Raw genomic sequence first — 15372 nt, forward strand, 5'->3', positions numbered from 1 at the left:
ATGTGTTGCTTTGCGCATTCGTCTACAATAGTTCTATGCCATATCCAATCCTTGAAACAACAAAAAACAAGAGGCACACGTATTTTGAAAGTACACGCAATCGCTCGGCTTAATCAGAGTTTGCTACGAGATCCGCTGTTGTCCTCCGAGACGACAGCCACCACGACACAAATGTCGTCGACTTTGCCGCCGTGCCATTGTTCATGGGGATAATATTTCTGCACTTCCTTGGCAAATGGCCCGTCAACCTTGGTGTTGACGCTTGCTGTCTTGGCAGCGCCGACCAGTTCTGTGGCAAGCAGGCTTTGCAGGGTAACGGTCCTGGAGGGCTTGCCGGCGGAATCGGCCTCGGCCTCGGCGAAGAAGCTTGATGGCCTCGTTAGTGAGTCGATGGAGTCGGCGACGCGGACTCCGCCGGAGGGGGTCATTTTCCAGGCGCCGCTCGAGACCATGACGCGGCTGGCGATTTTAAGAATGTCGTGGTTGAAGAGGTTATCGAGGACGCCGTCGGTCGCAAACATGAGCACGTCGCCGTGGCGGACATGGTGCTGGGAAACGTCTGCATCGCGAGGCAAATCGCTTAATTGCTGGCCGCCAAAGGCCGCCATTCGTGCGGCGAGACCTGACGGTATGAGGGACAGCTGAAACGGCGTGTTGAAGGCGTGGGTTTGCGGTTCCGAGTAGGCGTTTACGGCGTTGAGACGAAGTTGCAGGAACCCCGAGTCGCCCAGGTTGGCCACGTCCAGCGTTCCGTCTGGGGATGCTATTCCGACGCAGGCCGTGCTACTGCCAGCATGTAATGACCGGTCTCTGTGCACGGCATCGTATCCCTGCTGCATGAGTCTCCTCGCTGTCAGAGGCGGGCTTTTTGCCGCATCGTGCTCGTACGCCGAGGCCGCCATGTGGTCGCATAGGCCGTGCGAGAAGTCCGCCGGATCGACGCCCGAATCTACCCAGCCGCCTACGCCATCAGTTATTCCAAAGGCCACTGCTCCAGAGTCGTTGATGCGGCTGACGAAGAAGGCATCGTGGCCGGAATTGGGGCGGGAGGAGCGGCGCCGGTGACGGGGTGGTTGGATTCGGTTATACGGGTTGAAGTGGAACACGTGGGCGGATGGGTCGTAAGGGCAGTCTTTGGCGATGAAGGAGGCGGCGATGTGGTATGAGAACCGGGGAGGTGTAGGCAATGGTGTCGAGGACGTTGAATATGGCGATATCCGGGGAGCGTCTGGTCTTGGCAGCCGCAAGGCGAGCGCGGAGGTGTGCTTGGTGTGAGTGAGAGGGGACACTGGTGAGCAAAGACATGGTCAGTTGGGATTTGTTTTGAAGAAAAGAAGACGTGGTTGCCGTGACTCGTGAGTACCTCGCATTGCGGCTTGCCACGGTGTCGCGTTGGCAACCCTGGCCCTGGATGCAGCCATCTGGGTTGGGTAAGAAGATTTTCGACGCACGAGGGCCAAGTATGCTCGTGCGATCGTCCAGCGACCTGGCAGCACTCAGACGAGAAAGACAGCCATGACGGGTCTGGCAAGACTTTTGCGTCGACGTCACGAGAACAAGAACCAAAAACTTCTGGGGTTGCGACTGCCTGCCCGAGACGTCACCTGGTCTTTGTCAGCATTGAAGTCGGACATGGGAAGTCGAAATGTGCACTCTGGAGCTGAGGCCCGTCACCTCTCCACGGGCTGCCTGGGGGGGGTCGACGCGCTGAGCAGCCGTAAGTTGGCCGGCACGCGCTGGGGGCCGAGTAAATCACAGGCGGCTGCTGCCGTGGGATAGCGGACATCTGGGAGCGTCACAGGCATGAACTGGTTGCCCTCGCCCACATCGACCTCCCCAACCAATGACCAATGGCGACCACGTGCTTGCCGTGCAACCTTGGGGGTTTTGCCTTGGGTCCAATCACAGACTTGCCTTACCTAATGCCAATTCCGAGCCCCCGTCTCCCCGAGGAATTCTTGTTATCCGGCCTTCACCCGCCAGTCACAAGCGTCTGCCCGGCTTTCTCCTTGTTAGCCGAATTGACAATGTCGCAGCTCTGATTGGCTGCCGGATACTCTTCGTCCCAGTGTTCCAGTAACCGAGGATGGCTACAGCCTACTACAATCTACGCTCATCTCTGGAGTCCACGACAAAACACATACTCGAGTATACCATTCTACGTCTCTCCCGAGCCTCAACAGCGCGATTCAGGCGGCGGAAGTCATCATTGAAACATTGACCATTGACCATCGAACAGCCGTGTCGTCGGTTCCAGTGGCGGCTGTCGCTTTCACCTCTTTTTGTCTGCCCCCTCTTCTCGTCGCTTGCCGACCTTGCCGCTCCCTCGTCGCGAAAATGGCAGCGCTCCGCTCGACCTCTTTACGAACCCTCGGCTTGCCCGTCAGGACAGCCATGCGCCATGGCGCCTGCTTCACGCGCTCAATGGCCTCGGTCAGCGAGGCTTCTCACGAACAGGCTCCGAACATGAAGACCTTCCAGGTCTACCGGTGGAACCCCGACACCCCTTCCGAAAAGCCTCGAATGCAGTCCTACACTGTTGACCTGAACAAGACGGGACCCATGGTCTTGGACGCCCTTGTCCGCATCAAGAACGAGCTCGACCCTACCCTGACCTTCCGAAGAAGTTGCCGCGAGGGCATCTGTGGTAGCTGTGCCATGAACATCAACGGCCAGAACACCCTAGCTTGCCTGTGTACGTGCTGCGTCATTCCCAGACATCTGTCTGAGCTCGACGCGGGAGCCTGTGCGGAAAATCATGGAACTGACCACCAGTGTGCAGGCCGAATCCCCGCCGAGAGCTCCAGCGACGTCAAGCTGTATCCACTGCCTCACACCTACGTCGTCAAAGACCTCGTCCCCGACTTGACCTACTTCTATAAGCAGTACAAGTCCATTAAGCCGTACCTGCAGCGCGACACCCCCGCTCCTGATGTAGGTTGGACTCTTGGCAGCTGCGCCGGGAAAAGACAGGAGTCGGCTTGGCTAACGATTTTCCCAGGGCAAGGAATACCGTCAGAGCAAGGAGGACCGGAAGAAGCTGGACGGGCTGTACGAATGCATTCTCTGTGCCTGCTGCTCAACGTCCTGCCCCTCGTACTGGTGGAACTCGGAGGAATACCTCGGACCTGCGATTCTGCTTCAGTCCTACCGGTGGCTGGCCGACTCGAGAGACGAGCGCGCAGCCGAGCGTCGCGCCAACCTCGAGAACAACATGAGCCTGTACCGCTGCCACACCATCCTCAACTGCACCCGAGCGTGCCCCAAGGGCCTGAACCCCGGCAAGGCCATCGCCGAGATCAAGAAGCAGATGGCATTCGCGTAAGCCGCGTGAAGTAAATCCAGTTGGGTGGCTACCGAATGGCCCGGGGGGGGGGCTTCTTCTGTTGTCACCGTGCCAGGGCTGCCGCAGTGAAATCAGAGCGGCTGAGGAGGCGGAGGTCTGGGAAGGGGATAATCACGACCCCTGTGTACAAGCATAAGTAGTGTACGTCCATGTCGATAGGCAGAAGCAGCTTCAAGGAAACAAACTTGTTCTAATTACCCGAATGGTTCTTCCACGCATCGTTGGTACGCAAATCACGCCAGGGAAACAATCTATTATCTGCTGGGTACCCAGGTATTCGCAGCCAAGTAGCGCCGTGTCTTGGGAACACGTCTTCCTCCTATCCAAGTACGGCCCCTGTGCCTCCTTTCTCCCTCTTACGGTCTGGCTCGACTTTATTTGCCATTGGCTCCTGGCGCCTCTGCATTGCCACCGATTTGAAGTCGTGGCCAAACATTCATGGGCTAGACCGTGCTGTGTTGGGCGACGTGCAGACGTCGAGTCGAGGTTTGCCGCAAGTGGCCACGCATATCCATGCGTATATCGGAAAACCAGAAAATATGCACAACTCCAGAGTACGGAGGACTACCTCGGTAATTTGAGCGGGTGGCGATACGTGCCCACGGACAAGGCTACCCCAGATGTCATCGCCTGCATGAGAGGTCGTGGCCCGGCCCTTCCGGCGCCGTCTGCTTCCCGGTGCCGCTCTCAAGTTGTGCGCGAGTGCGCGTCACCATGACACCGCCAAGCTGTGAGGCGCGGAAGCAAGGCTGCCTGGTTGCCGGGGGACTTTTTACGAGGGCGCCTTGGGCCGCGGAATCTCACTGGTGAGAGTGGCGAGGGCGGGAAGCACGCGCAACGACGAAAGCACAGCACAGTCGACAGTGTGATGATCACCATGCAGCATGTAGGTAGCTACGACGGCGTCAGCGCATGCGCATGCTCGCCGGTGCTGGAGGCGGTATTGTCTAAGGGGGCAGGGGAACCGGAGTCCCCCGCGGCTCGGGGAACTGGCCTTGTCGAGTATTGCGCCTCTGATTGACGGACCGCGAGGGACTAGAGAGTAAGCAGCAGTTGACTTTTCTCCGCGGCATGCTGGTGAGTTTGTACGTTCTGCTTTGGGGGGACTGTATGGTCTGTGTGAGGGCGGATGGTTGCTTCAAGGTATATATATGCCTGGTTCATCGCACCGCGTGCCACACGGAACTCTTTTGCTGCTGCTGTGTGCGAGTTTTTTTTCCCATCTACGGCACTTGCTTTGATGTACGAGATGAAGACTGTTCTGGGATTTCTGGCCTTGGGCAGCCTTGTTGCTGCGTTTCCGTACGCCGAGGGTCCGGGCCCCTGTGAAAGGATATGTTTTGATGCGCAGACTAACTGTGGACAACGCTGGGGAGGGTATGATTTCTCCCTGCCACTTCAGAGCGCCCTTGATGGGTTATCCCATGAACTTTTCCCTCCTCCTTTTCCGCTCTTGCCATCTGTTGAGCTCGACTGACGAGACGTAGGTGTTATAACCCGTGCGAGGATGAGACGCCTGTTGAACCGCCATGCACGGCCATCCCCAAAACTACCACCAAAGTCAAAGACAACTGCAGTACTCGCACTATTTGCATTGATGCCATAAACGAATGTGGCATACGGTACGGGGGGTGAGTAGACCTATTGCCGGCGGTTGGGCCCAGCTAATAGGTCCAGCTGTGTTCCCGATTGCCGTCCTCTGGCTATCACCAAGCCTCCCTGTCCAGGGCCGACCAAGGCGCCGAAGCCGCATGTCCCGGTGGCCACCACGACTGACGTGTGAGGATGATGTGCGGATGACGTGGCTGCTGGTGAGGAGACGCGAGGGGTCGAGCAATGCCAGGGTAGCTAGATAACTGTTATGCATTCGAGTTGAATGAGAATCAGTCTGATATTACGACTAATAGTATGCGTTGCCGCTACCACTGCCGCTGCGATTCACGCCGTACTCTGCTGATGTCCCCGGAAACGCGCCCGACGGTGCCGATGGTCCGCTGGCGTCATCATCTGAGCTCAGATCACCGGCGAGATCGTCTTCCCTGTCGGGTGGTGACCGCATGGCTTCCAACACATGCCGATCCAGCGTGGGCGGCTGGTACGGTTTGACGGTATAGATCTCTCGGCCAGATGGCATTTTGGGCAGGAGAGTGCTGGGCGGCGGAATAGCCCTCGTGTTCATCTACAAGGCACGTCAGCTCGAACCCGTAAGCAGTGCAAATCGCTTGCAGTAGGCTCACGGTGTCATTGATCTTGTTCCACTTCTTGTCAAGCAACTCAATGATCCTCGTCTCCTCAAGTCTGCCTGCATCCGAGCCCCAGTCCGTCTCCCTTTCCACGCGGCGATCCTCCCGCTTCTCGGTCATATCTTTCTTCAGCCTGCTCAGCCCGAAGCTCAGCTGTTTCGCCGCCTTGACCTCGACGCCTAATTCTTGCAGACCCACCCGCAGCCAGCCAATACCTTCAGCAGTCTGTCCGCCCAGCTCGGCGTCGATGCCGAAGAATCGGCAGGCCTTTGCTCTGCTTGTGCGACGTAGATGCTCGAGGTACTTCAGAAGCACTGGGTTCACCTTGTTGGTACCCGAACCGGCGGACTGTAGTAGTGACGCGGCCTCAGCTGCGTGTTCAGACGCGGCGAGACAAAGGCGAGCGAAGAGGTGGGCTCGTACTTTGGGTATATCGGGGGCTTTGAACATCCATTCTTTGTCGGTCTCGTTGCGGCCCTGGGCGACCGCTGCCGGATAGGGATCATCCTTGAGCACGGCCAGCAGTGTTGCCTCTGCCAGAGCCAGGGACGACAGTGCCCTCGCCGTGGTGGGCGCAACATCTGCGCATGGTGCCGTGCTGGAGATTTGCTCGCTCCGCAAGGACAGGTAGTCGTACAGCGACGCAGCATCGAGCAGATACTTTGTGGCCGTCGTGACGGCAGTCGTCCTCTCTTTGATGCCCAAGAAATCGGTCGTGGTCGTGTACAACGGGTGCAACGTCGATCTGGCAGTCAAGGTGTATGCATACGCCAGCGAGGACAAGACGAAGAATATTTCATATTCCAACGAGGTGATCTTGATCCGAGATCTTTCTCTACCAGGGACAATGTCGCCGGATAATGTTGGCCTCCAGCCGATGGACGGCGCCGTCTTCAAAACGACGCTTATGACCTCACCGCCGTCCAAGCACTGCGAGCTCACGCCAGCGTCCACGGCGAGCAGGTAAGGCAGGTAGCCGTCGATGCTGGAGACGACGGTGGCCAGACTTCCGATGCGCGCATTCGGCGGCGACCGTTTGTGCTTCTTCAGGGCATCTCTTACCACCCCTCGCCGGCCGCTGGTGGTCAAGGGGAGCGATGGGTGTGAATCACAGCTGAAACACGAGGAGAAGGAGAATGCGGATGTCGTGGGGAGAACAAAAGGGAAAGGCATCTTGGTGCAGTGGAGTCTACGGAGGGAGCCTCGGCTGGTGGTTCTCGAGATTTGGAAACCGAGACAACATGATGTCGCGAAGGGAAGGAAAAAGTCTTGGCCTTTGGGATTCATCATGTGTTGCACTGTTTTCGGGAGTGCAGCCCGCACTATGCGCATCGCGTCATGCGCTGACATAGGGTTAGGGTTGCGTTGAAAAGGGACAAAGCTCCACCCACATCAAGCAGCAGCATGAAGCCACTTTGCCGTGCCTCGACCACCGCCCTTCCCTCGATGAGCATCACGAGCGCGGCCCCTTATTGACCTCGTCCGCGCCGTTGCCCTCAGAATGGCAGGGTCAGGCCCTTCACCTCGCAAGTCCAGGCGCAAGCTGAACCAAGGCAATGGCGGCCACAAGCCTGCGTGGGCGAGATCTGAAGCTCTGCTGGTTCGAGCGCCGTCCTTCCCCTTGGCGGCGTTTATGTGGCCGGCCCGGACGTCGTCTACACAATGGGAAGTGCTTCCAGCAATCTTGATGGTCGTTGGCCTGTTCCGATGGGCCGCAGGCCTCTGGGGTTATTCTGGTGAGCCAACGCAACGCAGACTGGACGGCGGTTGAACATGTCTAACAGAAGACGTCCCTACGCAGGCTTCCAACGCCCTCCCATGTTCGGTGACTATGAAGCGCAACGACACTGGATGGAGGTGACGACGCAGCTTCCCATCTCGCAATGGTATTTCCATGACCTGCAATGGTGGGGGCTCGATTATCCGCCTCTTACGGCGTACCACAGCTGGCTCATGGGCAGGATTGGAGGCTTGATCGAGCCCTCCTGGTTCGCGCTTTTTACCTCCCGAGGCTCCCACGACCCGACGTTGAAAACTTTCATGAGGGCAACAGTCATCATTTCCGAGTACCTCATTTACATCCCCGCGGCCGTGGTCTTTGCTCGACGATACAGCAAACTAAATGGCGTGGCTGCCTGGACCAGCTCCGTGGCCCTCGTGGCCATTTTGATGCAACCTGCCACCATCCTAGTCGACCATGTTCACTTTCAGTACAACACCGTCATGCTCGGCCTTGTCCTCGCCAGCATCAACAGCATGTCGGCCGAAAGATACAAGTGGGCGGCTGTCTTCTTCGTGGCCGCCCTTGGCTTCAAACAAATGGCGCTCTATTATGCCTTCACCGTGTTCGCCTACCTGCTGGGGAAATGCGTGCAGCCTCGTGTCAACGCAATGCGGCTTGTCGGCATCGCCTCGGTCACGATTGCCTCATTCGCGGCTCTGATCCTACCCCCGATCATCGGCACACTATACGACAGGCATAGGGGAGTGGACGCCCGCCCTGACGCGGACGGGCCGCCGCCGCCGCTTCCGCTGCTCCCTGCCGTTGGTCAATATCTCGATAGGCGCTCTGCTCTTTGTGCTGTGGTAGAGCAACTGTTTCAGATGCTGCACCGCATCTTCCCCTTCTCCAGAGGACTGTTCGAGGACAAGGTGGCCAACTTCTGGTGCGCCGTCAACGTGGTCCTCAAGCTTCGCAAGTTCCCTGCCGACGTGCTGCAAAAGGCGGCCCTTGGCGCCACGCTCTTGTCCATTGTACCCCCAAATCTGGTACTCTTCCTTCGCCCGGATAAAAAACTCTTGCCGTCAGCACTTGCGGCCACCGCCTGGGGATTTTTCTTGTTCAGCTACCAGGTCCATGAGAAGAGCGTCCTCCTCCCATTGATGCCAATGACCCTGTTGCTTGCTGGGAAGCAGGGACTCAATGGCGACACGCGATCGTGGGTCGGATTCGCTAACCTTCTCGGAGCCTGGACCATGTTCCCACTGCTCAGCAGAGTAGATCTCGCTGTGCCATATGCTGTGTTGACCCTGTTGTGGGCGTACCTTGTTGGACTCCCCCCGACGTGCTGGACCGCCCCGTTCATGGAGGCCGGGCCCGCACTCAAGCAGTGGGCAAGTTTTATGATTCATTCGTGCTTCTATGTATTTATGGGCATTTGGCATTTTGTCAACGCCATGGTGCCTCCGCCCGCCGACAAGCCGGATTTGTGGGTGGTGGCCAATGTCGGCGTCGGTTGCGCCGGTTTCATGCTGTGTTACTTTTGGTGTTTCTGGAAAGTGCTGGTAGATAGTGGTCTGGTGACGTGGAAGTCGCCAAAGACGAAGACGCAATGATGTTGTTGTACTATGAATACTACATAGAGGATAGGGTGAGAGGAAAATTAGACAGACTCGATACAATACGAACCGTAAGCTACTGCGCGCAGCATGCAGCAAAGTAAATGCCTGGCAAGAACGCCGCACAGTGGCTTGTTTCAGGAGATGTCAAGCACAAATCAGACCCAACCTTTTCGTCTCGTTGTGTTGGTTTGGCTTCTCTTTCGGTAGAAGCTGCACACACACGTGACCTTTGCGAGCAGTGCGTCCGCGTGAATTCCAAGAGATACGATAGTAGCAAATGAAAAGTTGCCCATGCCGTTAAAGCAGACTCGGCAACCATGGCAATGCGGCCGATTTCGCAGGACAAATGCGTCTCGTCCGCGATCTGGGTCGTCGCTTAATATCCCGCTTCGACTTCCGGCGAGTCAAGGTGATGGCTCAAGCACGACGACTATACGCCCCGACGGACATAATCTTCTTTGTCTGCACCCTCAAGCATCTTGGCGAAAGAAATACCAATCTACAATCGCCGGCGCGAAACAAAGAAACCCTCGACGACCATGACCACATGAAGACGACGCTTCCTCCCTGCCGCGAGTTGTCCCGCCAGACACGACACGCTCCAATTCGCAATTCCCAAGTCCGAAGGGGGGGGGGGGAGTTCTCGTTTTCATGGCCAGCCCTAGTCCTCGTCCATCGGGTGAGAGCCCCACGGCTTTTCCCCCGTAACCGTGACCGGGCTGTCGTCTCTCTGGCCGGCTGGTGATCTGGGCGCGGTGCGGCTCACACAAGCTAAAGTACTCGCAGCACTGGCGGGCGGGCGGGACGCGTATTGTTTCCGTCAGAAGACACAGGACACGGATGAAGTCCCTGTTATTTTGGGGATTCATGTCCACAGTGGCGGCGGATGAGGCATGCTGCACCCCGACCTTGGCATCGGCTTCAGCGACGTTTGGGAGGGACGATATGGCCGCCGTACGCGTACGTGGTCTCGTGAGGCCCTGGGTTTCTGGTTTGTCAGGTCGCCCAGACCCCCGGCGGGTGTATATGCGTCTGCCTAGTTTGAAGATGTGAGCACCGTTCCACAGCACAGCACGTCTTTGTTGTCTGGTTGCAGGATGAAACGCTTGCGCTTGGCGATCTGTCAGCGGAGGCTGCGAGGGCTCATGGGGGGGGGGGGGTAGACGATTCGGAGCGAGCGGCACTCGAGGGGACGGACGGACGGGCCTAGGGTTATACTGTTGTTGGTTCCGTTCAGCTCGTCCGTCGAGGGAGGTGTGACGAATGGTTCGTGAACAGGACAGACAGGCTTGTTCGTGGAACATGCAGCGACATCAGCACCTGTCGAGACTGCATCATGTGGCCTTTCCCTCCCTTTCCCCAGAGACGCAAGTCACTCACCTGGCTTGGTCCAATACGCTTGTTCTGGTTCGGCCTCTCGTCGTGGTCGCCCATTCGCAGCTGTTGCCATCAAGGTCGCAGCATCGTGCCGGTCCGCAGATGAGACGCCCGCGCAGGGACGTACCAGGCTTTCCCAGCCTCGTCGAATTTCGAACTCACAGTCATGGTCCCGTCCCCCCATCCGGCAGGTCCTCAGGGATTTATTCGACTAGCAGAAGCCTGCACGGGTCTCCGTCCTCCTCCTCCTCCTCCTCTGCCCCCGCGCGGTTCATGCCATGCACCCGTGCCGCTGCGCCCGTTGCATTAGCACCAGCATCGTGCGCATATCCCCGTCCCCGTATCCGCACGCAGGCTGCGTCGAGCAGGAAGAGCCCACAAGAGCCCACGCGGGAATTAAAATCGCGAAACGAGGCTAGTCGAGTTGCCGTTTCCGGCTTTGTTGCTGGCTCGTGGTCGTGGTCTGAGCTTCCCCCAAGGCGAAGGGCCCGTAACAAAGAGAAGCTGGCTGATGAGATGCCTCCCGATCCGACTCCCCTCCTCCCCGTCCCCTCCCCGGCTGGTGGTGGCGGATGGGACACGATGCTGACCCCAGAAACGGGTTCCTGGCGACCGTTGGCAAGGCTTCACAGGCATACACACGCACCTGGGGACCATGAAACCAATCAAAGGTGTGAAACTGAGCCTTGGCCACACGGCCTCTCCTGTCTCTGGGAATTCTGGACACCCCGAACGGCGTCGACGGAGCGTGGCAGGCGGTGGATCAAGCGATGGCCTGCATGCGAGGACATCTGGTTATATAAGTCGCGAGTCTGCGTGCCGCCATCACCGCGGCGGTTCGGGTCGAGAGTGCAACGTCTGTACATTTATGTGGCATAATCATCTCGAGCAAGTCTCGATTCATCCCTGCCCCAAAGACAAACGCCCCCTCCTCCGTCGCTGACACTTGGCGCTGGGCGCGGAGCAACATGGCGGTTCTTCTTCTCCTTGTACAGTTGTTACTCTCCGTGGTTGTGCTTGGAGACGCAGCCCCTGCGAATAGACCGGCCTCGGGAGACCATTCCGCACCACATGCAAGCATGCTGCCGTCAATATCTTCGTTGCCGGCTGCGGAAACGGCGGACGCCGTTGTGCCGCGCAAAGTACTGGGGCCAAAGGTCAGATAGTCGTGCACCAAGATGACCTCGCCGATCTGCCACTCACCAACTCACGTGTATGCAGCAGATTCGAGACGCCGCCCAGCCTCTCACTACGTCCTCGCTGGCCCCGAGGCACGCCGACATGCGCGCCGCGGGCACCTCCGCCAAGAGCCCCTTCACCCGACGGAGTGAAGGCAGAGACTCCTACGGCGCAATGTGCCTGGTGGTCATCGCCGTGGGAGTGGCCGCGTCCGTCGTCGTCCTGGTGGTTGCGTCCGCGGCCATCATCTGCGCCAGAAAGGGCTTCCGATGCAAGCACTGCGGATCGTCGGCGCTGGAGGAGCAGAAATGGCCCGGGCCATCAATGGTCCACGAGGCGTATCCTCCGTGGCTGCTGAATGCGCCCAAGCAGCCTGAACAGCCGCAAGTCCCGGTATTGCATCGTGAGCAGTCTTGGGCGTCGACTAGCACGGTGGCGAATAACCAGCACGATGCCGTCTCCCCAACGGATCCCCAGACGTGGGACGGAGCCCAGTACACTTGGTATGCTGGCTCTCGTGAACTTGACACGGCGGTCCTCCGGGTCACTGACGCGCTTTGACTGACAGCCAGGCTTCGCCCGTAACCACGTACATGTCTCCCGGGGGGTATTCTACAATGCAGGGTCACCAGGGTGTTCCGCAGTGGCAGCCCCCGGCAGAACTGCCCACGACGCCAGATCCCGGGAACACGCCGTTGCCAAGCTATCCTGCTACCATGGCAGATGCTCATTTACCGGCGAGGTTTTCGTGGTCAGGGGAGGAGGAAGCGTCTTATCGGCCGTCATCGTGGGCGAAGCGATAGTAGACGGAGGGAGGGTGGCTTTGGTTTGATTTACTCATTATTTTCTTTTTTCATTTGTCTTTACTTTTTTTGGTCATCTATTTGGTTGCATTAGCGCGGCGTTGGGATTCATTGGGTTACAGTACCTTGATATGGGGGGCAGAGTGTAATCATCACAGGTCCGTCACATGCACAGCATAGTCAAAGGACGGCGTCAGTCAGAAAGTTGCAAGTCGTAAAATTCCACGAACCGGCATCTACCACGCCCGCGTTGTTGTAAAAGCAGTTACGCCAGCCCAGTCCATCGGCCGATCCCCCTGCGCCCTTAGACAAGACATTAACGAACCGTGGCACAACCCGACCTGAACTTTTCCGAAAAATTCGTGCGCCGTAACCCTGCTGGCCTCTCCAAAGAAACCACTCAGTCGAACAGACCGAAGCCCATGTCCTCATCGGACTCCTCCTTCTCCTCCTCCTTCTTCTCCTCAGCCTTCTCGGCGGCACCACCGGCCGCGGCAGCGCCACCAGCAGCGGCGGCACCGCCAGCACCGCCAGAGGGAACGGAAGCGAGCTTCTGGGAACCGGCGGCGATGAGCTGTGGCAGCGATTAGCATCAAAGAACTCTGCGTGTCGGAAAATGGAGCACTGGTCCCGTACCTCGGCGATGTCCTTGCCCTCAAGCTCGGAGAGGAGAGTCTTCAGGCGGTCGTCGTCAGCCTCGATCCCGACGGCCGAGAGGACGTTCTTGATGTCCTTGGCAGAGGGAGAGTTGTTGCCGGCGAGGCCGAGAAGGAGGTATGCGGCCAGGTGCTTCATTTTAACGTGGCGACTGTAATTGAAGCTTTGGTTAGACTTTTTTGAGCTCGATGCTGGAAGCGTTTGAGTTATCCCAGGGCGACAAGCAATGAACCAGAATCGACAACGAATCGGGACGCCTTGCGAGCCTCACGGGAGATCCGGAGCGCGTACTCACGAGTTCAGTGTCAAGAAACACGAGAAATCAATCAATTTAACCGCAAGTTGGGCGGAGACTGAAGCCTTCGAGTTCGGTGAGGTGTGGTTGGAGTTGGAGACAAGCAGAAAAAAGTTGGCGGAGCCGCACAAAAGTGGCAGGCCAATTTTGCAACCCTGTGGGCGACCAAAACGTGATTAGCGAAACCAGTTAGGGCGGACCTCGGGTTCAAGGGGAATGGAAATGTGGGGGCACCAACGGCGTACGCTTTCTGCGCCACGGACAGACTGCGTTGGTACGTATTCGTGTCTCACTAGCCACCTGACAAGTCGTGCTCACCTCTTAGAGTCGCACCGCCACAGACAATCTGGTCGACTTCGAGCTACAAAGGTTGGGCATCACGTGCCCGGCTTGCGTCCGAGAGCTTGTGGCGTTTTTTATTCGCCCATTTGGCGCCCACCCCCAGAAGCGTACATTAGCCATGGAGTCGGCCGCTGCAGCGCTGTCCAGGCGTCAACCTCGGACTGTTTGCTTCACTTGTTCTGCTCTGTGCTGTGGCCTGTTGGGACTTCTACCGGTATCTTTTCTTCCCTGAATCTCTTGTCTATCGCAGGAGTTCATCGTCGTTTCAAAGCCTAGACACTGGCTCACGCCCCGCGTTCCTCTGCTTCGTCGAGACCGTCGATTTACGACACCTTGCCTGACGAGATTAGACCAGCTGGCTCCCACCGTTTCTCCATGCCTTGCGTTGCATAAACACCAACGCATGCCTGCTGCAGGAGCGCGGGGAAGACAGCAGAGGGACACGTATTTCCATCACGTTCTGGCCCCTGTCGAGAGAGGCCAGATTATCACCTACTGGCTGGTGGGAGGGCTTCCGATAAGGCACCGACAATGCCGGTATGCTCCACTCCATTTCGGACATCTTCGCCTCGCCAAGGCGTGGTTCATCAACTGACATCTCAAAATGCAGATCGGAGACCTGTTGGCCCAAATTAGCGGCGGCAAGTCGACTGCCGGGTCCGCTCCGGGGCCCAAGACGATCGACGTCATTCCGAGTAAACGCAAGCCTGATCATGATGATCTGCGTGGCGATGGCTCCAAGGCATCACGCCGGATAGCCTTGCCCGGTGGTGCTGTTCAGACACCGAGCTCCGGCGGTGACAGGTCGGCCCTTCAACAACAGCCGTATACTGGAAGTGCAAGGCGCGGCAACACATCCGCCCTCAGGGCCCGCAGCCCGACACTCAAGTCCGCGAAACCGTGTCTTCACAGTCGACCTGCGCCATCGCCTGTGGTCGCTTCGTCCAAAGCTCCTCCGAAGAAGGGATCATTTGCCGAGATTCTGGCTCGTGGACAAAGAGCTCAGGCTACCATGGGCCAAGTCGGCAAGATCCAGCACAAGAAGGTCGAGAAAGGTGCCACCAAGAAGGCTCGAGACGATCCGCCTCCTGCGGCGTCCTCCAAAGCACGAACCGTTGGTGGATACACGGGGACATCGAAGCCCGGTCAGCGCAATGGCGTCAACGGCCACAAGCGGCCATCGGGTCATGCCACAGACGCCCGTTCCGGCACCGGTGCCCAGCCTCCCGCAGCTCGTGGCAAAGCAGCACCAGCCGAGGAAGAGGCGGCCAAGAAGGTCAAGAAAGCAGCTCAAGCCACCACCGGTTACACGGGCACCGCGAGACCGAAGCCAGGAAATCCGACCCGGAAGAATGACACACCCCGCGGAGGGGCGTTGCTTCACGCCCCTCGACATGCTGCAATCAAAAATTCACGGCTTCAAGACGATTACGACGAGGACCTGGATGACTTTATTGAGTACGACGACGAGGAAGAAGGGGGCCCTCGATACGGCTACGACTCGGAAGGTTCCTCGGATATGGAAGCCGGGTTGGATGAGCTCGACAAGGAAGAACGCCGCGCAGAGTTCATCGGCCGCAAGGAAGACCTAGAGGAAGAGCGTCTAGAGAAGACTCTCAAGGCAGCCAAGGAAGATCGGAAACGCAAGGCCCTCGAGGCGCTTCGCGCAAGGAGACGGTAGGTTCGCGTCACGACGCATGCTCATATTTTCATGTGATACCAGACTGCGTTCTTTCTATTACCGAATGGGAACCGTACAAATTGGAAGCTGGACAAGATGGCGTTTCA

At 58.0% G+C, this 15372-nt stretch overlaps 7 protein-coding genes across 7 annotated transcripts; 4 read left to right on the forward strand and 3 right to left on the reverse strand.

The window, feature by feature from the left end:
* Positions 1-113: 113 nt before the first annotated feature.
* Positions 114-1370, reverse strand: MAM_01403 (5-azacytidine resistance protein azr1; the record flags this gene model as incomplete). The annotated part of the gene is made up of 2 exons (XM_040820202.1): positions 114-1288; positions 1364-1370. The coding sequence occupies 2 exons, from the start codon at positions 1368-1370 to the stop codon at positions 114-116; spliced, it is 1182 nt and encodes a 393-aa protein (XP_040681690.1).
* A 967-nt stretch (positions 1371-2337) lies between these two features.
* On the forward strand, positions 2338-3325 carry MAM_01404 (succinate dehydrogenase iron-sulfur protein; the record flags this gene model as incomplete). Its single annotated transcript, XM_040820203.1, has 3 exons — positions 2338-2695; positions 2783-2934; positions 3002-3325. The coding sequence occupies 3 exons, from the start codon at positions 2338-2340 to the stop codon at positions 3323-3325; spliced, it is 834 nt and encodes a 277-aa protein (XP_040681691.1).
* Positions 3326-5246: 1921 nt separating this feature from the next.
* On the reverse strand, positions 5247-6762 carry MAM_01405 (pH-response regulator protein palC; the record flags this gene model as incomplete). The annotated part of the gene is made up of 2 exons (XM_040820204.1): positions 5247-5525; positions 5584-6762. 2 exons carry the CDS (start codon positions 6760-6762, stop codon positions 5247-5249), a joined length of 1458 nt encoding a protein of 485 aa, XP_040681692.1.
* Positions 6763-7090: 328 nt separating this feature from the next.
* On the forward strand, positions 7091-8925 carry MAM_01406 (glucosyltransferase; the record flags this gene model as incomplete). Its single annotated transcript, XM_040820205.1, has 2 exons — positions 7091-7325; positions 7391-8925. 2 exons carry the CDS (start codon positions 7091-7093, stop codon positions 8923-8925), a joined length of 1770 nt encoding a protein of 589 aa, XP_040681693.1.
* Positions 8926-11387: 2462 nt separating this feature from the next.
* On the forward strand, positions 11388-12048 carry MAM_01407 (uncharacterized protein; the record flags this gene model as incomplete). Its single annotated transcript, XM_040820206.1, has 2 exons — positions 11388-11465; positions 11530-12048. The coding sequence occupies 2 exons, from the start codon at positions 11388-11390 to the stop codon at positions 12046-12048; spliced, it is 597 nt and encodes a 198-aa protein (XP_040681694.1).
* Positions 12049-12690: 642 nt separating this feature from the next.
* MAM_01408 (60S acidic ribosomal protein P2) lies at positions 12691-13085 on the reverse strand (the record flags this gene model as incomplete). The annotated part of the gene is made up of 2 exons (XM_040820207.1): positions 12691-12864; positions 12927-13085. 2 exons carry the CDS (start codon positions 13083-13085, stop codon positions 12691-12693), a joined length of 333 nt encoding a protein of 110 aa, XP_040681695.1.
* A 1103-nt stretch (positions 13086-14188) lies between these two features.
* MAM_01409 (Chromatin SPT2) lies at positions 14189-15265 on the forward strand (the record flags this gene model as incomplete). The annotated part of the gene is made up of 1 exon (XM_040820208.1): positions 14189-15265. One exon carries the CDS (start codon positions 14189-14191, stop codon positions 15263-15265), a length of 1077 nt encoding a protein of 358 aa, XP_040681696.1.
* Between the last annotated feature and the right edge of the window lie 107 nt (positions 15266-15372).

This window comes from Metarhizium album (assembly GCF_000804445.1).
Source record: "Metarhizium album ARSEF 1941 chromosome Unknown scaffold_2, whole genome shotgun sequence".
NCBI lineage: Eukaryota > Fungi > Ascomycota > Sordariomycetes > Hypocreales > Clavicipitaceae > Metarhizium > Metarhizium album.